The sequence below is a fragment of the Chrysochloris asiatica genome, unplaced genomic scaffold (genome assembly GCF_000296735.1).
Source record: "Chrysochloris asiatica unplaced genomic scaffold, ChrAsi1.0 scaffold00004, whole genome shotgun sequence".
Taxonomy (NCBI): Eukaryota; Metazoa; Chordata; class Mammalia; order Afrosoricida; family Chrysochloridae; genus Chrysochloris; species Chrysochloris asiatica.
The window spans coordinates 5,623,681-5,647,874 of NW_006408522.1; the positions used below are offsets into that span (position 1 = coordinate 5,623,681).

General features: G+C 36.0%; 1 protein-coding gene across 1 annotated transcript in view; it reads left to right on the forward strand.

Moving 5' to 3' along the window:
* Window positions 1-24,194, forward strand: part of HERC1 (HECT and RLD domain containing E3 ubiquitin protein ligase family member 1) — a 257,233-nt gene that overhangs the window by 134,284 nt on the left and 98,755 nt on the right. The window contains 9 exon segments of the mRNA XM_006831850.1: window positions 1,819-1,990; window positions 4,464-4,776; window positions 5,239-5,359; window positions 10,035-10,086; window positions 17,936-18,201; window positions 20,095-20,310; window positions 21,464-21,584; window positions 21,811-22,048; window positions 22,202-22,395. Of these exon segments, the coding sequence (XP_006831913.1) occupies window positions 1,819-1,990; window positions 4,464-4,776; window positions 5,239-5,359; window positions 10,035-10,086; window positions 17,936-18,201; window positions 20,095-20,310; window positions 21,464-21,584; window positions 21,811-22,048; window positions 22,202-22,395 (1,693 nt within the window).

Below are 24,194 nucleotides of genomic sequence, written 5' to 3' on the forward strand. Positions count from 1 at the left end.
AACAAAACTGATATGCATTTTAAAGTGCTTGGTTTTCCCGATAACATGATCCTATCATTATAAATATGGAGCTCTGGTAGCGTAGTGGTTACAAATCGGGGTGCAAATCTCAAGGTAAGCAGTTTGAAACTACCAGCTGTTTTGTGGGAGAAAGATGAGGCTTTCTGCTCCCGTAAAGATTTATAGCCTCGAAAACCTTGTATAGGGTCGCCATGAGTTGGAACTAACTCCATGGCATATAACCACCACCACCACCATCATTAGCAGTACAAACCTGGCTAACACGTCATCTTTAGAAATACCCGCTCTTAAACGTCACACATTAGAGATTGTGCACTCCATTGTTCAGTTTTTAGATTAAAACAAAACCCAACCTGACCTACATTTACCAGGGGTTTTCAAAAAACTCATGGGCAAAGGAATTAAAAGATAATGAGATTTTTCCACGAAATTTGTGAAGCCCCCTTGCATATTCCAGTAGACATTTACCATACACCAATTTAATTTTCAAGGTCAGTAACAAATAGAAAGGACTGCTTGTTAGTGACCTTGAAAATCCATGAGATGTATTAGTTTGTCATTTTTTGTTAGATGTCAAGTTTGAAAGTTACATGTATAGGATTAAATCACTCTGTACTATGTGAGTCTTACTGCTCAGTATCTGCATCTCTGTGGTATTTTAAGTTTATCATCATGGATTTAAGTTTTTAATTTTTGCTTTTTTTTTTCTTGAATGTTTTATTGTGTAATTTATGCTTTTGTACTGATATTTGTGAGGGAGATTATATTCTGATTTTGTATTAATGACTTTTGTAGCACTTGTTATAAAGACTGTCTCTTCTGGACGACACCATGAGAAATAAAATTAACATTGTCATTAAGGGACTTCTAATTGTTTTGGTTTCTTCAGGGCCAAACAATGGGGAAAGGATCCAGAAATAATACTGTTTTAAATTTAGAATTACTAGACATTTATGTAGAGTAATAATAAGCATATGATCATGAAAATAGCACAGGTCCAGGCAGTGTTTCATTCACTTATACTTAAGATTGCCGTAAGTGGGAACTGACTCATTAGCATCAACAACAATAGCATATGCAACTGGAAAGAGACTGTTGTTGTTAGTGCCTTCAATGTTTTCGACCCGGTATGTGGTTTCCGAGATGGCGCATCTTTGCAAGAATAGGAAACCTCATTTTTATTCATCAAAGCAGCTATTGGATTCAAACTGCTGACCTTGCAGTTAACAAGCCAATGCATATCCACAATGCCACCAGGGGTCCTTAGAGTCAAAATTTTATTGCTGTTGTTAAGTGCTATCTAGTCAGTTATGACTCATAGCAACCCTATATAGGGTTTCCAGGGAGCAGTTGGTGGATTTGAACTGCTGAGGTTGTGATTTGAAGTCCACTGCTGATTCTACAGCACCACCCCAAGAGTCCTAGAATCCAAATAGTGCTCTTTAGTTAACTTTTATGCTTGGTGTGATGCTCAGCATAACTTCTTTTAAGTTGAAGATTTGTAGGGCTGTACACCTGACCAGTAGTATAAATATGAATCAATGTTTGACATGACATTGTAATCCAAGTCTAAGGAATAGCATATATGTGTATGTGTGCATATGTTGTATATATGTGCTTGCATTATTTCTGTTCTTCCAGCCTTACCCAGTACATCTTTTGGGTTTTTGTAGCAAATTTTACATGTTATTGATATCAGTAGTAGTATTGTCTTTGATAAAATATCATAAGGTTTTAATGAAGTTTTTCAGAGTTTTGAAATTTATATTCAGTGTAGTTTCTGGTAACTTCTTTAAGATATCAGAAAACCAAGACACTGCAGATGTTGACCCTCAGGAACATTCATTTACCCGGACCATTGATGAAGAGGCTGAAATGGAAGAACAGGCTGAGAGAGACCGAGAAGAGGGGCATCCAGAGCCAGAGGATGAAGAGGAAGAGCAGGAGCATGAAGTCATGACGGCTGGCAGTGAGTACACCCTTCTTACTTCACAGACTCACATTGTAGCATTCCTTCTGGTAGGAGTACTCACTTAGGAGAGAAAGGCAAAATGGTCTGGCTGGTGTACTCTGAGATGTTAAATAAAACCCTTAAATCAGTTTAATCATGTTTTTAAATAATTTTGAATTTATTTCTTACCATCTGTCTTCAGTTTGATATTCATAATTTCATAGTCTTGCCCAAGCCTGGATGTTTCAGGTGGTTCTTACAACTGTGCTGCATAGACTCTGATGCTCTGTTCAGGGATGAGAAGCTTTGGAAGCAGGCATGTTCCCCTGAGCCTCACATGGAATTGTTCACTCTAGACATTTATTCAAAGTATGCCCTCTTCAGGTACCAGGTTGTTTGCCTTCCTGGCAGACCTCTGCGTGGTAGGGAAGAGAGCCATTTTATCCTTTTTTGGAGTCCAATTGTTTTACATATGTAAAACTTTAAAAATTATCTATTTCATACTCTGATTATACTGCTATTTTTAGTGGGAAGCAAGAATATGCCTAAGAATACTGGTTGGGTGAATAAAACATTTTCATATTTTTATATTCCAAAACTATAGTTTTTAAACATACTTATTTAGATGTTTAAAGAAAAGTATCAACGCCAGTTAAACATTTACTAGTATCTTTTGAATGATATGGCTATTTGAAGTAACATTATATTCAGTTTGTAGCCTAAAACATTATAGACAGTTAAGCATTTGGTATTGAAATTGACTGTATAGGTCAGGTCAGTCAATTTAGCATCTACTTTATTATTGATATATTTGTGCTCTGCATACTTCTAAAATTGTTTTGAGGTTACTCACAACAAAACTAAAAACCATTAAAAGAAAAGGGGAAAAAGTTGTATTTTAAAAACCAAGGCTGAAAGAACATATAAAATTTAGTTCAGAATTCCTGGAAGCAAAGGCTGAAGTAGAAGTCACAGTAGCAAAATACAGCCTTCCATTACAATAAAAAGACGCATACTAGTAATCCTGGGAATACTACTTCTAAAGCTGGTTACCATTTTTTAGCACTATTCTATGCTGGACCCTAGGTCAAATGCTTCCCATAGATTAACTCGTATCATTCTCACAACAAACTGATGAGATAAGTCCTAATATTACCCCATTTTAAAGATGTAATTTAAGGAAACAAAATTACATATGCAGAACCATAGTATATAGCATCTAGAATTAGATCACAGGCTTGCCCAAAACTCTTTAGTGGCCATGCTCTAAACTAAACTGATTTCTAGCTCTGCATCAGATTCCTGTGTGACATTGTAGGATAAGCACTGGACTGTGAACCACAAGGTCGGCAGTTCAAACCCTCAGAAACCCTGTACAAGGTCATTATAAGTTAAAACTAACTCAACAGCAATTAACAACAACAGCTCTGTACCTCACAGGGTTTATTGTTTTTGACTTTTCTGAAGATAAAAAACATTCAACAGGATAATGAAAATAGCTTCATCATTATTTTATAATCTGCAAAGTATAATTTTTAGAGATTGTACTTCCATATTAACAATTAAGTATTTTACAGTATAAAATCTCCCTTCACCAAAAAAAATTTATTTTGTTTGACCTGGGTTCCTCATTAAGAACACCAATCACCTTGAGTCTAAATTTGAGCAGATAAATCTTTTCATATTCTGAAGTATCTACCACTGTATTAGAACCCTATTAGCACCACTGACTTTACTCTTGTGAATTGGGGATGGGCTGGCACTGAATGGACAATTCCTGGTGATGCCATCTGGCTCTGGGATCAGTGTTGGCCATATGGTATCACATATTCTGTTTCACAAAGACGTTTTGGTGGTTATGTTCATCTGATGTGTTCAAAGGTTCCACAAAGTGTAGGCACTTTGATGTTACGAATTTTGCAAAGGGAAAGGAGGAGACATTTTTCATCATAATGAATAAATCTTTAAAATTGGCTTTTCTTTTGTATCCTGCCATCTTTCATGAACATTTCAGAAATAAGCAGTTATGTTTATCTAACTCAGTGTTTCTCAAACTTCATAGGCACTGGACACCTTGTTAAATCTCTGATTGCTGGACCCCACTCGTAGAGTTGTTGATGCCGTGGGTCTAGGGGGCTGGGGAATGACCTGAGAATTTGCATTTCCCAGCTGATGCTTATACTGCTGAGACTGCACTTTGAAAATTATTGAAAAAACTCATTAATGAGAGTAGAAATAGAATTAGCCAAATCTAAGTTCTATAAAGGCATATGAGTATTTCCTATTACAACTTTTATGAAGAATGTAATGTTGCATGTATAGTTTATTATCATTTTAACTAAGTTGTTATGCTGTATTTAAATGTCTAAAAAATTATTTTTCCCTCTTTCAGTAAGTTTTTGGTCCAAACTTTTTGACTATTTTTATTGTTATTTTCTTTGCTCTTCTCTCCCCATGTGTTAAGACCTTGTTTTTGTGTTGCATGTTACAGAAATCTTTCAGTGTTTCCTCTCAGCCCGTGAAGTAGCTCGTAGCCGAGATCGAGATAGAATGAACAGTGGGGCAGGGTCTGGGTCTCGAGCTGATGATCCGCCTCCTCAGTCTCAGCAAGAGCGAAGGGTCAGCACAGACCTTCCTGAGGGTCAGGATGTGTACACTGCTGCCTGCAACTCCGTCATCCATCGGTGTGCCTTGTTAATATTAGGAGTAAGTCCTGTGATCGATGAGCTTCAGAAGCGAAAGGAAGAAGGACAGTTGCAACAACCATCAACAAGTGCCTCAGAAGGGGGTGGACTTATGACCAGGTGGGATTGACTAGAAATGATAAAGTCTTCCTTTTGCTACTTTATGCATTGAAATGGTTTGTTTTCCAAGTTATACTGCACTTTTGAAATTAACATGTACATGGGGGAGGAAATTCAAATTTACTAGGCTGAATTTAAAGTAATGTAAACAGGGATCCTGATTTCAGCCTAGAATATAAATTTCTGATAAAATGAGAAGGCAGAATTCTTCATACATATACATAGCATCATTTGAGAAACATGAAGTTACTTGCATCTTTCTACAGCCTGGTGGCATGGAGTTTATTTTGATGTAATTAAGAAGGGCTTTGCGCTTCGACAAGAGTCAGGATTTCCTATTGACAAACATAATTACTCCTCACCGTGTCTGTGTATTATCTCTGTATATCTGCTAGTTCCATTCAATTTTGTGTTCACTAACAGTCCCCAATCGAAAAACTTTTCTTTGTGCATGTGAGACAGGAGTGAAAGTCTTACTGCAGAGAGCCGGCTAGTCCACGCAAGTCCAAATTATAGACTGATCAAATCGAGGAGTGAATCTGATTTGTCTCAGCCTGAATCAGATGAAGAGGGTTACGCACTGGTAGGTATACTTAGATTCAGTAAAGAGGGGTTTGTGTTTTCAAGGTATAGATACATAGACTTTGGTTAGAGTAAGTAAGTAAATAACTATTTGTTTTAGACATATAAAACTCTTTTTAAAGAACTTTAAGAGAAATAAGATAATTATATTGCCGAGATACTTAACCACCTATATGTTAATGACTCTCAGGTTTCTGTCTTTAGCCCTGGCTTCTTCCTAAATAGCAGATTCATATATCTGATTCTTTACCTGGCTTGTTACCTGAATATGCCAGGTTACTCTAGTCTTAACCTAGAACTCATCCTTCTCCCAAACCTGCTTCTTTCATATTCTCTGTCTTAGTAGGTAATACTATTAACTATCAGATTGGAAACCTGGGATCATCCTTGTCTCTTCTTTCTGTATTATCTCCTCATCTTTGTAACTCCTCCCCCACCCCCACAATCCAATTAGTCACCATGCCTAGAAATTTTAATTATTAATTGTTTTCTAGTGTGTCCTCTTCTCTCCATCTCCCTAGCCACTACTGTTTAAAATTGTGGTCTCTTTTGCCTGGAAAGGTACAGAAGCCTCCAAACTGGTCGCCTTACCTCCTATCTTGTTCCCTTCTTCCATGTTTCACTAGAATAATATACTTAATAATATTTTTCTGTTTATGTTTCTTTTACTTAAAATTTTTCACTAGCTCTCAGTTACGTACTAAAAAGCCTTAGAACTTGGACTACAGGCATTTAAGTATAAAATAGGTGAAGTGGTAATTTTTTGTAAGAAGTAGGAAGCAATGTGTACTATAATATGCCAGGTAATATATATTAGAGTGAAAATTGTCTAAGAAGATTGATTTTATTTGAGGAGCTTTGGACTTGGAGTTGATCGCTGAAGCTTTGTTTTGGTGGTTCCTCTGCTTTATGTGTGATTCTTTGGGTGCCACTGGACCTTTCTAGAGCTTGGTATTCCATTCAGTGATGTGAGCATAGTAGCGCCTGTTGTGTATATGCCAATGTGTCAGACTCGGCTCCTGGCCCTGAATCTATTGCTGAAGGGCTGTGAGGCCTTGCTTGTCCCATGACAGCTAATACAGAAACTATAGTTTTGGACTGATTGATCTATAAAGTCCATTTTCAGTGCTGAAATATCTCTATTATATGAATTGAGCTAATAGATATGAAAATATTTTTGACAAGCATAAAGTGCTATATAAACACAAAGCTATTATTTAAAAGAAACTTCCAAGAGTAAAAGATTACTCATCTAAGGAAAGTTGAACAAGTTTCTTTGTCTTCAAGAGTCTTCAAGCAAGTTTCATTATATCATGATGCATTTGTTTTGTTTTTCCTTCTCTTGTCCTCATTACTACACTCTCCATTACTATGTTTATATTCAGTTCATGCTCCTAGTATTGTAATCCACTGAAAATCGTCTCAGTTCATTTATTTTTCCAGTTGGTTAATTTCATTATCAGTCCCCTAACCTTGTGATAATTTCAAAACACAGGTCAATGAAGTAACAAATGGCTAGTCTGCAGAATTTGTGTTAATGATGAAGTATCAGTTTTTGACAATAGGAGGTACTTATTAAATGTTCCATTAATAAAAACTAAAAATAAAATACAAACATAGATCATGTTACTTCTCTGCTCAAAATCCTTCAATGACTTCATGTTTTCTCAGAGTAGACTGTAAGTCCTTGCAGGGGCCTACATGATCCTACATGATCTGTCACACTACCTCTACAATCTCCATGCACTCTTAACTTAAATTTCCTTCTCCCTGGTTTCCTTGATGATGTCCTGTCTCTCCTTTAGTGACTGACTGAAATATCACCTCCGCCAGAAAGCATTCCCAGACTACTTATTCACAGTAAATCTCTTTGTTATCTCATGGCAGTTTGTACCATGTTGCTGTTGTTAAGTGCTGTTGAGCCAGTTCTGACTCACAGAGACTCTGTATAAGATTTCCAAGGAGCGACTGGTCAGTTTGAACTGCCAACCTTGCGGTAGTAGCCCAGTGTTTATCCTACAGTGCTACACCAGGACTCCATTTATACCATATGGCACTGTAGGATAAGCATTGGACTGCAAAGTCTTTTTGAACTGCAAGGTCAGTGGTTTAAATTCACCAGCTGTTTCCTCAGAAACCCTAGACAAGGTTGCTATGAGTCAGAATTGACTCCATGGCACTTAGCAACAACAACTTTAATAAACCACAAGCAAACCACATTTGTCTCATATTGAACTTATGTATTATTAATATTACTGTTCAGTAGGATCTCCTAGGTCTAGTTTATTTTTCAATGCCCCTGATGACTCCTACCCAGTGCTTCACATATTGTTTGAAACACATTTGAGCTAAAATGAAAAAATAAGGATAAATGTAGTTAAAGTGGTATATATTTTTGGAAACAAGCAACAAAATCTGAACTTAGAGTCAGAATAAGATGAATTGTCATGTTTTTTAAAAAGGTTGACTTTTGGTCATCCTTTCTTAAGGACTTTTTAAAGAATAGTATCATAGTTAAATAAAAGAGACAAGACCCGGGTTGTACTTTAAGCTTAAGAGAGCATTGTTGTTGTTAAGTGCCATCGAGTCGGGTCCAACCCATAGCGACCCTGTACAGGGTTTCCGAGGGTGTAAATCTTTACGGGAGTAGAAAGCCTCATCTTTCTCCCGCGGAGTGGCTGGTAGTTTCGAACCGCTGACCTTAAGGTTCGCAGCCCGATTCGTAACCACTACGCTACCAGAGCTCCTTATTGGGCAGATGAAAAAGAGCAAGCAGTAAGGCTAGTTTGTTGTCCCTAAAATATGTTTGTTGGAAGCAACTCGACGGCATTTAAACAACAACAACAAAATGCTATATGAGGCTATTTAAGATTAATGTTCATATCCTTGATATCTAGTAGTGCTTCATCTACCCTGAGTTGTAAGTGAATGAATGCTTTTTTTAGGTGACTAAAGTTGATGAGTATTTTATAGTATATCATCTGCTTTGTTTTAGTAAACATCAAATAACAAACCTAAGTTTGAATGTTTAATTGACAGTTCTCAACCACGTCAACATTTTTTAACCAAAATCCGCTTATCTAATTTCTGTCCCACTCTTTTATCAAAGAATTTAAGGATAACAAAAGTAGGTATATTGAGATGAATGAATTAGAGAAGTAGAGACAGGAATGTATCTTAAGGTATCCTGTATAATTGCTAGAGGTGGGCCACATATTTAGTGCTAAGTTTTTAAAAAGCCACAATAAATAGGAAAAGCACAATGAGTTTTATGGTTTACAGTGTCTAAAAGATAAAAACTAAAACAATCTCAGGTATGTCTGGTTCTAACTACTAAGATAAAATTCTTTCATAAGCCCTCATGACAAAGGTATATGCAATGAAATGTTTTACTATATGACCCAGGGATGCCTTTAGGAGTTGTTTTGATGACAGCCCCTGTTGATGTGTCTGTATGTATATGTGTTTATGTGTGGGACCCTATATATAGTAAAACATATTTGTCTACAGTGTAGAGTGTATATGTGACCAGGTAAAGTTTTCTACACTGACATTTCTCTCATGGTCTATTTTATCACTTCTGCAGCCTTCTTTGCCACCACCTTGTCTGATTGTGTGATAGAGTATGATTGAGATTTCTAAGACATAATGTTAAGTCTGTGCATAAAATGAAGTCATATGGTATCGTCTCTATATTGTTGTCCTTATATATGGGTAAAGTAAATAGTTCTCTATGTTGTCTCTCCAGAAAATACATGCACACATACAACACAGAGAGATAAATACTTCCATTCTTCTAGAAAGTCTTCAATATGTTTTATTAAGCTACCTGAAATTTCACCACTTTGAGATTTCTATGTCAAGCCTCTTAAAACATTTAAAAAATACAAGGGACTTCAAAAAGTTTGTGGAAAAATGGAATTTTCCCATGATCATTTTGAAGCACCCCTTGTACTGTCAGTCTAAAATGATGTTATTTTTCTATTGGTAAGGATTCATCAGATTCTCTTCCTTGTAGCCAAGTCCACTGAGAGTTTTGAAAATAATGTACAGAGGAAGAAAACGTGATTTTGCTGCATAGATTTTAGGTACCTGTTGTTGTTGATAAGTGCTTTCGAGTTGGTTCCAACTCATAGCAACCCTATATAGGGTTTTCAAGTAGAGATTGATGAGTTTGAATCACTGACCTTGCAGTCAAACCAACCCTGTGGTCCAGTTAGGCATCTCGAGAGTATTAATAAGGTCATATTGTACCTGGAGTCCTGGTATGCCTTTGTAAGATAAGCACTGGACTGCAAAGTCTGTTTAAACAGTTCAAACTCACCAGCCACTCCTCAAAAACCTTATACAAGGTCACTATGAATCGGAACTGACTAGGTGGCACTTAACAACATTGTGTCTGGAATATAAGAGACAGAGATTCCAAAGAAGAAAAGCAAGGACAAACTCCTGCTACTTTGCAATGTTAATGTTCACCTTTACTTAGCATTTGAGTTAGTATCTCAGTTATATGCTTTGGCTTTCTTATAATGGGTTTTTAGAGACTTTTTGTTGTTAGTCTGACTGCTGAATAAGTAGGGCATCACTGTAATCATGTAACAATTTTTATTCTACTATTCTAATTATTAAATCTTAATCTGAAAGTATTTTTCACATCTAAATTTATTTTTTGATAGAGTGGAAGACGAAATGTTGATTTGGATTTAGCATCAACTCATAGAAAGAGAGGTAAGTTTTAAGAAAATATTAAATATCTGGTAAAGGCAGCAGCTGCTTTTAGATTTGATTTATTTAGGTCTGATCATCATTGAAATGTTTTTGCCAAACAAGTTAATTAAGAAACATTTTATCAGAAGAGTTGAAAGGAAGAGATACTGTTTGTTTTAACTACCCTTTTATAATCTGGCAGTGTGTAGGATTAAGTAATCAGTTATGTTTCTTGTTTTTTATATTCTTTGACTTTTTACAAAGCTCTGTACAATACTAGGCACATTATAGGGGCTTATGGCCATAAATTTTAGCTCACTGATACAGCCGCCATAGTTTAGCTGTTGTTAGAGGGAGGATTTTTCTCCACCACAGCCACCACCCATCCTCACACACACACACACACACACAACCAGTTGCCTTCCAGATGATCACAAATCATGGTGGCCTTCGTACACACACACACACACACACACACACACACACACACACTTTTAAACTGAAAGTTGCTGGGTTTTTACTCTCTTGACCTTTTAAGATAAAGCATATGAGACATGAACTGATGATTACTTCTTTTTGGATTTTGCCCTTAGGAATAATTTTAAAGTATCACCAAAAGTTAAGGTCTTTTCTTATGAGCTTAATGAATAATATAGTTACTCTGGGTTTTATGTAAAAATTGAAAGAAAGAGTAGCAGTTTTATATAATATAAATCAAAGGATAGCTAAAAACTCTCAGAGTATTGTTCTCTATTAACTGGCACTTTTATCAGATTCATTTGTGCTGTGGTTATGAAAATGTGAAATGTTAAAAAATGGCTTATAGTGGTACTTTTCTAAATGCCTGGGATGATGGTCGTGTATTTAGATAATATGAAATCTTTGTATTCCAAAAGGAAACCCTTCTCTTGCTAGATTCCAGCTTTCATACTTCAAAGGCAAAAAACAAACAAACAAATGAGGAATGAATGAAAGAAGCATACACATGAATTTTTCATTTTTGTATTTTTAATTCAGAAGAAGAAATGTTCAGACTTCTATAGAATAAAATTTGGCACTATTTAATTCTTTAGTTATAGAAATAGTAGGAATGATAAGGACCAGAGCTAGGGCTTCTTTATTGAAAAGCCTTTTGAGAATGGAATAGATCAAAGCTTTTGTGTTTCTAAAAAAATATGATACAAAGAAATTAAGTGATGTTTCATTCAGTGTGAAATATATATTTTTTTATGTTTTAATTGTCTGAAGATGGCTAAATCATTTGTCATAATTAGCCAGTATTTTTTTTCTGATCTCTTGATTTAGATTATTGATTAGTTCAGGTTGTTGCTAAAATTTCAGTGTTATATTAATGAGTGCATATTATTTGATGCTGAAGAGAAGATGACTCCAAGGTTACTGAGTAGCATAAGGAATCCAATCTATAATATAAAAGCAACCTACTATACCAGTTATATTTATACATGTATAGTCCATTGGCTAAAATTATTATTTTCTCTAAGCTCTTTATGATGCATATAGAAATAAAAATTTGAGATTCATCCTGTGTTAACCAATCATATGGCAAGGTGATATCTTTTTGAATAAAACAGAAAATGATGTTTTTTATCTTTGAATTATCAACAATCTAGAACTAGAGTACAGTTATTTAGGAGGAACAAATATAACATTTTAAAATTACACAAGAATTTAAAAACTTGGTTTCAAAACCTATATGTAACTGTCAATGTCATATAGTTTTAGATCTAATTAAACATAAATTAATTTAGTCATTTGCTTTTGGATAAGCCTTTTTTTTCCGCCAGAAAGCTCAAAGTAGTACACAAACCTATTGTCATAATTTAACTTCATCTTGTTGAAAATAGAAAAACTGTATATAGTACCTAATGAGTAAAAGTTTTTTTAAAATTTTAGGAAATTATAATAGGGATACAAACTAGTTATAGATAGCTTCATGATATAATTTAATGTTATATGTTCCCAGGGAAATTTTTTGCTGATAGTTTTGTTTTTAGGGACTGGTGACAAGAGAGTAGAAGAGTTTTTCATTTTAGGAAGGAAATAAAAATGAAAAATTACTTTTCAGCCTCATAAATCCTAAAGTTTGTGAATTATGCAATAAAGTCTAAACCTTTCTTGGTTTTACTATAATGGATTCCTCTTCAAAAGGAAATTATCATTGAAAACACATTTTAAAGGAATTTCTTTAAAATGTTGCATAGTAGAGTGATGACACTCTGACTGCAGCTTGTTTGTTTTGTTTCACATTTTGCTTTGCTCTTAAAAGCTGGTGAAATAAAAAACCATTCTGTTTTTCCCTTGCTTATTATCAATATGGGCCATATGCCTGTCTTCACGTTTGAGAACTGTTTGGGACCAATCAAACCACTAGGGGTTCTGAATCTGACTTGAGCTATGAAGGACAAGTAAATGTCCAGCTAAGCGTGCTTTTGTTTACCCCCTTCCATTATTTTGAAGAGGAAATGTAAGCTTTTTTCCTTTCACAAAACTTTTTCATAGCCAACTTCATTTATTAGTCTTTGTGGTGTTGAGTTTCTAAAAGCCAGCAAGAACAATAGAAGAGAGATCGTTTTAAATTATATCCTTTTAATTGAAATTGAATGGGTGTATGAATAACAGTAAAGTTATTGCCTATAATCTCACTGTTTGGCATTGAAGGCGCTGAGATTCTTGCTGTTCAACCATGATTACATTCTCCCATCACATCTGTTAATTTTTCATGGTAGACAAGCACTTTTTTGGTCCAAGAAAGTGAATTGGGGGAAGGGTCAGAACAATGTGAACAAAGACTAAATACTTTTGGCTCAGCCTCCTTGCTAGGCCAGCCAAGGCCCTTGCTCAGCTTTTCAAAGCCATCAATACTAAAATTTAAAATCAAAAGTACCTCATATTTTTTTAAAGAAACAAATGAAGCTTAGCTTCTAGGAGAACATGAAATTTAAATTTATTTTAAATAATTATTGAACTGTTTATTGTATGCCAAACATTGTTTTAAGCACTTCAGAAATAGTAACTCATTTAACTCTCAAGACAGACTATCAAAATTCTTGACAAAGCCTGTCAAAATATATTGGACATTTGGTACTTTGGTAAAAGATTTACTGTAATTGTATGGAATTTTGTAATTGCTGATTCTCAACAGAAATAAAATACCTTTTACAGTTAACTGAGTTCCATTTTCATGTTTAGGCTAAAGCTGATAGAATGAAAAATGTTGGGAATATCAAAGCAACAATTTAAGAAACAGTCTCAGGAATCTTATTAGTTAAAATACTATATGGTTTTTTTGTCTAGGTTTTCAAATATAGTGTTAGTGTTTTATTGCTAAAGTAATGCTGGAAAATTTATCAGCATGTGTCTCATGGTGTAAAATGTATGGGTGAAATGCTGTTTTAGTTATGCATTTCAAATTGGATTATATAAGACAAGAAGAGCAAATGTAAATATTGTCTCCTGTATCAAATTTCTCCTTTTGTCTTCTGATTCTTGTGTGGTAGTGTATTTACTCCTTTTTGGCCAGTTGAGCCCCAGAAAAAAGAAGAGCTTCAAGCAAGTACATGATGGCATGTTTAATTTTTTTCCCCCTTTAGCTTGCCTACATATTTTATGGTTTATAAAGTATGTATTGCAGCTCTGCCATATTCATTTTGAAAGTTTCATATCAGAACCAGAGTTGTAAGGACAAGTAAACAATCTAAAAATTTTATTGTTGGACATTATGTTTTTATATATATGTATATATAGTAGTGACTGAATTAAGCATTAAGAAATAAACTTAGATTCAGTTACTCTGTAGAAGTTTTAATATGCCTTTCAGACATAGTATTTCCTCTATCCAGATAAAACAATAACAGAACAAACCAGTTATATATGCTTCTTATTTGAGTCCCTTCATCTCCCATTTTCATGCTGTAAGTTTTTGTGTTTCAAATTGTTTTTTATGTTAGACTGAATTTTGAAGTATAAATTGTTTTACTTATACATCTTCATGCTTTCAGATAGTGTTTTTCCTTATCTTTCTTACTATGTTTTATATGGAGTTTTATTTGGGTCATGTACCTAATAAATTACATCCATTAAATTGAGCTCAAAAACTTCATAGACAAGTGGGCCAAATCTGGCCTGCCACCTGTTGGTGTAAATAAGATTTGATTGGAGCACAGCCATGCTCGTTTGTTTATGCATTGTTTCTGTCTGCTTTCACACTACAACAGCAGAATTGAGGGGTTGCAATGAAAATCATGTGAACTACAAAGCCTAAAATATTTACTGTCTGGTCCTTTACAGAAAAAGTTTTCTGCTCCCTGCTTTAAATAGCATAGAAGGTGTAGTTTTGGGTTTGGTCAGTTATTCCATAGAATATTTTGGAGTATATGAAAGACAGTTGACTATGTGTAGGTCCTTCGTGGGAGTTCAGTGGCTCTATAAGATAAGAACTGGACTGTAAACCACAAGGTCAGTGGTTCAAGCCCACCAACTTCTCCATGCGATAAAGATGAGGTTGCCTGCTTCCACAAAGATGTTGTTAAATGCTGTAGAGTTGATTCTGACTCATAACGACCCTGTATAGGGTTTCCAAGGATTGAAATCTTTGCAGGAGCAGAAATACTCATTTTTCATCTGTGGAGTGGCCGGTGGGCTGGAACCACAACCTTGTGTTTCTCAGTTCAGTACTTACCCTACTGAGCCACCACACTTCCCCCTCAAAGTTATACAGCTTCGGAAACTATACAGGGAGGCTATGAGTTGGAATTGACTCGATGGCACTTAACAACAAAACAAGGTTCTTTGTATAGGCAGGCAGTTAAGAGTTCCATGGATCAGTAATTTTTAAGCGATTAATAACAGGAATATGCAAGTCTGTCATCCATAAAATTAAATAATTTTTAGTGTTTGGCAGGTCAGTTTCTGAGCCTTCAATTGAGGATATTGGATTAGATCAACCTTAAGGTCTCTTTTACTTCTGTGGTTCCAGTACTAGCTTAGTTGAATATTTTATTTTCATTTTGAAAGTATAAGGATTGAAAAACAGAAGAACTTTTTATTCTGAAATTTTATTATTGAAAAAAAGCAAGCTCAATGCAAGGAACCAAAAAATATTATTTGTTAGGATAAATCCAGAGCCTAAATTTGGAGTACTTAAAGAAATAGAAAAAAAATCTTTCTTTTTTTTGCATTAGCAACTGCTTTACTTTTTAAATACTCTCTTAGTTTAATACACTATATGGCTATAAGTTATTATATGAAATTTTACTCTTTTATTTCTATTTTACATGAAAAATACTCAGCTATATGTGGTGCTGTAAGGAGCTCTGGTAGCGTAGTGGTTACGAATCGGGCTGCGAACCTTAAGGTCAGCTGTTCGAAACTACCAGCCGCTCCGCGGGAGAAAGATGAGGCTTTCTACTCCCGTAAAGATTTACACCCTCGGAAACCCTGTACTGGGTCGCTATGGGTCGGAACCGACTCGATGGCACTTAACAACAACAACAACGTATGTGGTGCTGTAGAGTAAGTACTGAACGGCTACCTACAAGGTCGGCTGTTCAAATCCACTAGCTACTCTTAGGAAACCCTATACAAGGTCACTATGCATCAGAACTGACTTGACAGCACTTAACAACAACAATATAATTTGGGGAATTTTTCATTTTGATTGTTACTTTTCATGTTCAGTAAAACTGAATATTTAGCATTTTTTTATCTTAAGAGTTTATTTTAAAATACAGAAGGCAGATAAGCCATTCTAAATTATTTTACTTGAATGCACACAATTATTACATAATTGCTTTATAACAGTTGTTGTTAAGTGCCATCGAGTTGATTCCAACCCATAGCAACCCTGTATAGGGTTTCCAAGGAGCAACTGGTGAGCTTGAACCACCAATGTAGCAGTTCACACTGACTGCAGTCTGACACATTAGCCCACAGTGCCACACCAGGACTCCTTTATAACAGTAGTAACAGTAGCTGCCCATTATACATTTCTATGACTGATTTTGAAGTCCTGGGGTTTCTCTGACACCAATGTGGTCATTCAAAAATTAAGATTATGTACCTAATACTGTGTTAGTTCTTTTTCTCTGTGGGCATTTATTGGTGTTCTAGTAGTTGTCCTCCCACAAATTTCCCATGTAATTGTTTAACAAATACAATTTTGCCATGCATATTTTGTTGATTTCCTTAAAAATGAATTCCCACTAAGGAAATTTAGTGTATTCATATGATAGAATATTATTCAGCAGTCAAAGCAAATGAACTATGGGTACATACAATAATATAAGTGAATGTTAGTGCTGTCATATTAAGCGAAAGGAAAATGTCCCCCCAAAATTACATAAATGATAAAAAGCTAAAAACAACATTTTTCATCTTAGGAAAACATATAAGATAAAGCTGTATTTCATAGTAGGCTCTTGGTGTGGTACTGTAGGATCAGCACTGAACTGCAAGGTCAGTGGTTCAGACTCATCAGCCACTCCTCAGAAACCCTATAAAAGGTCATTATTAGTCGGAACCAACTTGACATATTTTATAATAGCATATTTAACAGTAGCACAATTGAGGGAATGATAAGCCCAGGATTTAGAATAACATTAGCCTTAGCTAGGAGGAGACAAGGAAAGATGGTTGGAGTAGCAAATGGACAGATATAAGTTCCTTGTCCATTTTCTAGTTCTTGTGTTCACATATGTATATTATAAGCAAATATATAAATACAGAAGCCAGCCATGTATGGAATGGTTATGAGAGTATATCATAAACCAAGGATTATGATTTATCCAATTCATGTATCTAAGGTCAGTTAAATTAAAAGAGACAAGCTGTGCAAGAATTGAGTATGTATATATTTTTAAAAGCTAATATTGGCAAATGACTTGGATAATTGTTTTTGTGTTCAAACATGTTAACACTTTTGTGCCTTATGTAATGATTTTAGTCTAACAAATGCCCACTGGCAAAGCTAATAGTATTCAGCAACTATTGTGACACACCATTTTATAGCTTCAGGGTATCGTGTTATACTTGTGAAACCTGTAAGAGCCAAAAACTCTCACTGGGACTGCCTTATTTTCTGCTTAAAGGTGCAATTTGACCTTTTTTCACTGCTCTCTTTTAGTGGAAAAGAGTTTTCTTTCTTTGACTGATTTCTGCCTTATGCAGACTCTTACTTTTGCAGGTTTTACTATAGTAAATGTTCCATATTCTTGTCTATGAAACTTTGCTTCCTCTGTATCAGAGTTTCACAATCTGTAATAAATATACAGTTGACATAGGCATTGAGAGTGGTTATTTATATAGTAATGAACCCAAAGAGTGATACAGGTGTTTCCTTTTTGTGTAAGTTTACTTGCCCTTCTATATTCATTTTTTTGGGTAATATTTCATTGCAGACATGTATACATATGCATTCTTACCGTTTGTAGTGATAATGTTAATGCAAGTAAAATACTTTTAGTACAAATAGGCCTTACCATCAGTGTCCTAAGTGCCTTTTCTTTGCTCATAAATGATGGTCTGGTTTAATACTACAGAGCATTTAAAGCTAAGCATTTTGAGAGCAGCTTCTGCCTTTCTTTTTCTTGTGGCAACTTGTTGCAAAGTGCTGACAGAGACACTGGTACATCAAACAAGGCTTTTCCTTTATTTTCTTACATTGCTCTAGTTTTTGTTTGTTGTTTTTTTATGAAAGCATTTTGCTCAGATTCACTTAATGCATGCATGTATTCAAACATGAGTATCCATTTCTCACCAAGTGGTATTGTAGCAGTGCTCAACTCTCACCTAGTTCTAGAATGTTTGCTCTACTTGGTTGCCATTGATGCGTGTTTGTTCTGTTTGTAAATAGGTCCTATGCACAGTCAATTGGAATCCCTGAGTGACTCTTGGGCTCGCCTAAAACATAGCAGAGACTGGTTGTACAACTCTTACTCCTTTGAGTCTGATTTTGATCTTACCAAGACTTTGGGAGTTCACACTTTGATCGAAAATGTTGTAAGCTTTGTGAGTGGAGATGTAGGGAATGCCCCAGGTTTTAAAGAGCCAGAGGAAAATATGTCTACAAGCCCCCAGGCCTCCATCATTGCAATGGAACAGCAGCAGCTAAGAGCAGAAGTAAGTATTTTATATTTAGTCCCATGAGGGACTCTGGAAACTTAAATGGAGCCACTGAATATATAATTCTAGGAAAAACTTTTTGTTTTTCTTTGCCTGCCCCTTCTTTCACTTTAGCTTTCTGAATTGCTTTGTTAATTAAAACAGCATAGTGGTTTATTTGAATTAGACAGGTGTATATTTTTTATCATCTCTTAGAATAAGATATTCTAATTGTAAGTATTTCTTTATTCTGGAAAATAAGGTAAGAGTGGCTGGTAGCCACACGGGTCCCTCTTTTGATGCATTTGTTTCAGTTTAAAAGGACCGGAATAGAACACCACAGTAATAATCACTGTAAGCAAGACTCACCAATGAATATTAAAATTAGTGGAAAAAAGTTCAAGGAGAATAGGATGTTTGCATAACCTCAAAGTATCTTTCCCAAAATATTTTTTTATTAGTTACTGTGGTTTAACATGTCCCTCAAACTCTTTGATACTCCTCCTTCTAGGAAGTGGAGCTTAATTACCCTCCCCCTTAAGGATGGGTTGAACTAAATGACTTGTTTCTAACAGTATGAACAGGGGAAAATAATAACTTTACATTGCAGAAACTTGGCAGAAATGATCTTAAACGAGTAATCGAGGCTAATATCAACAGTCATACTGATATCAGATACACCCTGATACAATATGATAAGAAGGGCTCTCACTTCTGTGGTATATTTCCTCAAAATACAAAACTCTAGTGCAATCTGGTGACAAACCCAAATTGAGGAATATTCTACAATATACATATACATAACAGCTCTTCAGAAGTATCAAGGTTGTGAAAAACAAGGAAAGACTATTACAAACAGAAGGAAGCTAAGGAGACAAGACAACTAGAGGCAGTGTGGTATTCTGGATTGATCTTGGGAAAGAGAGGACATGGGAAAACCGGTGAAATTCAGTTAAAATCAGCAGTTTAGTTAATAGTGTGTAACAATGTAAATTCCTTAGGTTTGAGAAATGGGCCATGGTTTTATGAGATGTTAACATTAGGGAAAGTTAGGGGAAAGATATATGGGAACACTCTGTACCATCTTCACAACTCTTCTATATATCTAAAATAACTTCAGATTGCAAAGTTTAAAAAAAAAAGGTGGAGGGGGGAGATAGACTGATGGAATATAGTGGTAGATATTGTCCTCTTAGGGAAAATGGGTCAAAAGTGCAAGAGACCACAGTGAATTACACCCTCCAGTTCTTAAGTTCTTGTTCTATATAACTTTGTTGTAAATAAAGGAAGCAGTCATAATGCTATCTTACAGTTTTGACGCTCTCATATGCATCCCATGATCCATCACAGTAGTGACTCTGTGTGTAGGTTAGAGAAGGTACTTACTTTAAGCTACATTTTCCACTTGAAGCTATGTGAACTTTTCCCGGCTACATGGTAGGTGCAGGAGTATTGTCTTGAAACCAGGTCTCCTACAACCAAATCTACTTCTTTTCTCTTTGTATCCTATAGACACTTTAATACAGAAGTATTTTTGCTTAGAGAGTTTATATGTATATATATATATTTGTTGTTATTGTAATGTGCTGTGGAGTCGGTTCCGACTCATAGCGACCCTGTTCAAGGTTTCTGAGGCTGTAAATCTTTACGGCAGCAGAAAGCGTCATCTTTCTCCCATGGAACAGATGATAGTTTTGAACTGCTGACCCTGAGGTTAGCAGCCGGATTCGTAACCACTACGCTACCAGAGCTCCTTTAGATAAGAAAAAAAGAAGTCAAATAGTAAAATGAATGTTTACCTTAAAATTAAATCAATTCTTAGGAAATGTCAGAATTTCCTGTGTGATAAATAATATATTGTCTAAGTTGAATGAAGAACTCTAAAAGATATTTCTTTTACTTTTTCTCAAGCTTCGCTTAGAGGCACTTCACCAGATCCTTGTCCTATTGTCTGGAATGGAGGAAAAAGGTAGCATCTCTCTGGCAGGAAGCAGGTTGAGCTCAGGCTTCCAGTCATCCACACTGCTCACATCTGTGAGACTCCAGTTTCTAGCTGGATGCTTTGGTTTAGGCACTGTTGGACATGCTGGAGCCAAAGGAGAGAGTGGCCGATTGCATCACTATCAGGTAGGTGTATTCAGATTTTTGTTTGTTTAAAGTTTTTATTGTGAACTGAGTGATAGTTTACATGGAGAACATCAGGTTTACACCATCGTTTCATTGCAGTGATTACAATCTCCTCGTGCATCATCATTCAGCAGTATATGTTTCCATTCCCTCTGGGGTTTTTTGTTGTTGTTGTTGTTGTTTTGAGGAGCAGGGGGAAATGTACACAAAAACACTCAGGAATATATAATAATTTTTAAAAAACCAAAAGGCATATTCTGCAAGCCTGCCTCCTGGCCACCAGCACTCAGTCCCTCTGTTTCCATGATTCCAGAGTCCTCAGCTGCTCCCTCTTTCCATGTCCTCATCTCTGCCTCCAACTCTGGTGTCGCTGTTTCTCTGGATAGGGTCCTGCATTCCACTTGTGCTCATCTCTCTTGATGGCCCTAGGGTCCTCTGTTTCTGGACTCTTAAGATTAACTACTTGTATTCAGATTTTAACTGACTTCTTGAAAAATCAATTTATAATGCTAAACTTGGTATTTAAGATCGAAGGTTTTTTTTTTATATATATATATGTTTTTTGTAAAGACTTTTAAGTTACTTTTTAGGGTATCTTATTGGTTTAGTTTCCTAATTAGTGCAGATGGAATTAGGTGACTTTAGTACTATTGCACTTTAAAATTTTTTACTGGTTCTGTTTTATTAATCCTTAGCCAGTGGAATATAGATAGATTAAGATTGTGAACCCTGGTGTGGTGCTGTATGATAAGCACTGGACTGGTAACCTCAAGGTTGGTAGTTCAAACCCATGCTATACAGGGTTAGTGTGAGTTGAAACTGACTCAGCGGCACAGAACAACAACAGCAAGGTGAATAGGGGTTGGGGAAGAGGAGCGTCAAGAGTTTAAGTGCTATCTTTATGTTGTCTAATGTCTTCCACATTTACAGAAGAAAAATTACTTTGTGAGAAAGGAAAAAGATAATATAAAATTAAGAATTATCAAACATTTGAAAATAAACTTATTTAAAGTTTTCATATGTTGAATGAAATACACTAAATAATCAAAACCATCAGGGCTGTAGTATAAACTAGGAATAAAATGGTAATACTTTGTGGCAAGGAGATGTTATTGTTGCTCATAGAAAAAGTAAATCGTTATGTGTAATTCAGGATGGGATCAGAGCAGCAAAGAGAAATATTCAGATTGAAATCCAGGTGGCAGTGCACAAGATTTATCAACAGTTGTCTGCTACCCTGGAGAGAGCTCTGCAAGCAAACAAACATCATATTGGTGAGTAACTACCCAGCAAATACAAGATGGTTACATTTTAGCCTGAGATTATGTTAGTTGCATTATCTACCTTGTTATCTAACATTAATAGATCAGTTTACAGGTAAAGCATAAATATTTGAAATGTAACATTTCATATTATTGTTTATATTTTGTGAGATTATTTATTTCTGTAAGTGCTTTACTAGTTCAAAGAATATTCTCAGCTATCTCTTTTTTTTTCCAGAAGCCCAGCAGCGTTTACTTTTGGTTACAGTTTTCGCCCTGAGTGTTCACTATCAACCCGTGGATGTTTCTTTGGCAATTTCAACTGGTCTGCTGAATGTACTGTCACAGCTATGTGGCACAGACACCATGCTAGGACAGCCTCTGCAGTTGTTGCCAAAGACGGGTGTTTCCCAGCTTAGCACAGCTTTGAAAGTGGCCAGTACAAGACTGCTCCAGATTCTGGCCATCACCACAGGGTGAGAATTGTGGATATCTTGGTAGAACTCTAAGGGATCAGTTTGCTCTACATTTTAGTAATCTTCCTATTCCCTAATTAGCTACATTTTTGCATTTCAAATGACTTTTATCCTCTGCATTCTTACAACTGTTTTCCCTTTTATTTCATATAGGACCTATGCTGATAAACTGAGCCCCAAAGTAGTTCAGTCCTTATTGGATCTGCTGTGTAGTCAGTTGAAGAATTTGTTGTCCCAAACTGGTGTACTACTTATGGCTTCTTTTGGAGAAGGGGAAGGAGAAGAGAAGGAAGAAGAAGAAAAAAAAGTTGAGTCTAGTGGAGAAACTGAGAAGCGAGATTTCAGAGGTATCACTAAACTCTTTTTCTTTGCCATTATTTACAAGCATTTATTGAATTGCCATTATCTACATAACAGTAAAGGAGCTCTGGTAGCGTAGTGGTTACGAATTGGGCTATGAACCGCAAGGTCAGCAGTTCGAAACGACCAGCTGCTCTGTGAGAGAAAGATGAGGCTTTCTGCTCCCGTAAAGATTTACAGCCTCGGAAGCCCTGTTCAGGGTTGCCGACTCGATGGCACTTAACAACAACAACAATATATCAGTAGAATGTAGACTTCTTTCTATTAGAAGGATTTTATTTGTCTGTTGGTTTACAAACTCCTTTTCTCTCCTAAATATGTATGATCTTCTGACCCAGCCTTCTCACCTTGTTGTTGTTGTTAAGTACCGTGGAGTTGGTTCCGACTCATAGTGACCCTGCACAGGGTTTCTGAAAGGCTGCAAATCCTTACAGGAGCAGAAAGCCTCATCTTTCTCCTGCGGAACAGCTGGTAGTTTCGAACTGCCGACTTTGAGGTTAGCAGCCCAATTTGTAGCAATTATACTACCAGAGTTCCTTGCCTCCTCACCTTAGAAAGATCCTAATAGTGTGACCATCCTGCTTAACTTCTAGGTTCACCCTCTCCTTGGAGTTCTGGCTCTAGGACCTAGAGTTTTGACTGATTCCTGCAGGTTATTGCCTGATTGCTTAGGGGAAGGTCAGATATTTTCTTAGCATAGGATCTGATAAGCCATCTCTAACCTCAGTCCTGGCCTAAATGTTCATCCAGGACCAAAGATTTTGGTTTGGGGGAACTGGGTTATAATTGTTGTTTTTGTGTGCTGTAGAGTCAGTGCCAACTCATAATGACCCCGTATAGGGTTTCTGAGAGGACTGGTAGGTTTGAACTGCCATCTTGTGATTACTAGTCCAGTGCTTATCCTACAGCATGACACCAGGCTGAAGAGAGAGGCTGGATTTTTTCCTAGGCTGCTCTGCTTCCTAGTTGCTAACTAAATTCTTGTTTATATTTAGCCATCATAAATTGTACTTTCTGTAATAATGCACTAGACTGAAAGGTTGCTTTGAACTGCAGGGTCGATGGTTCAAACTCATCACCCGCACCTTGGAAATCCTATATAGGACCACTATGAGTCAGAATTGACTAGACTGCACTTAACAATAATGATCATCTACTCATAGTGGTGCTGTGGGTTAATACGCTGGACTGCAAAATCAGTTTGAGCTGCAAGCATGGTGGTTCAAGCTCACCAGCTGCTCCTTGAAAACCCTATATAGGGTCGCTATGGGTTGGAACTGACTCAATGGCACTTAACAAAAACAACAACTCACAATTTAAAAAAAATTATCAGTGAGCATTGTATTTCAGTGGAACTTATACTCTGAATAACAGGGTTCTGCATATGTCTCTTCTATAATTAATGGAATAAAGGGGGAAAGTATCAACTATTCAAAATGTATGATGACAGTACCATGTCTCGTTACCATAGGAATCTATTTTTGGTTTGATAGGCAGCTGGAGGAAGAAAACACATTATTTAACCTCTTGGTGTTCCAATTCCCTCATAGAATAAGGATAAAAGTAGGAGCAACTGTATAAAATTGTTTTGAGGATTAAACAATTTAGTACCTAAAGCTCATAGTGAGGGCTCAGTGAAGATTTTCAGATTGATGTGAAATAATAAAAAATAGTATTAGTAGTTTTGTTGACTGGTGGGTGGATGAATAAATAATGGCAATACGCTTTCAATACAATGGTTTCCCTGCCCTCAGGGACCTTCTAGGGTAGGAAGGGAGGTAGACAT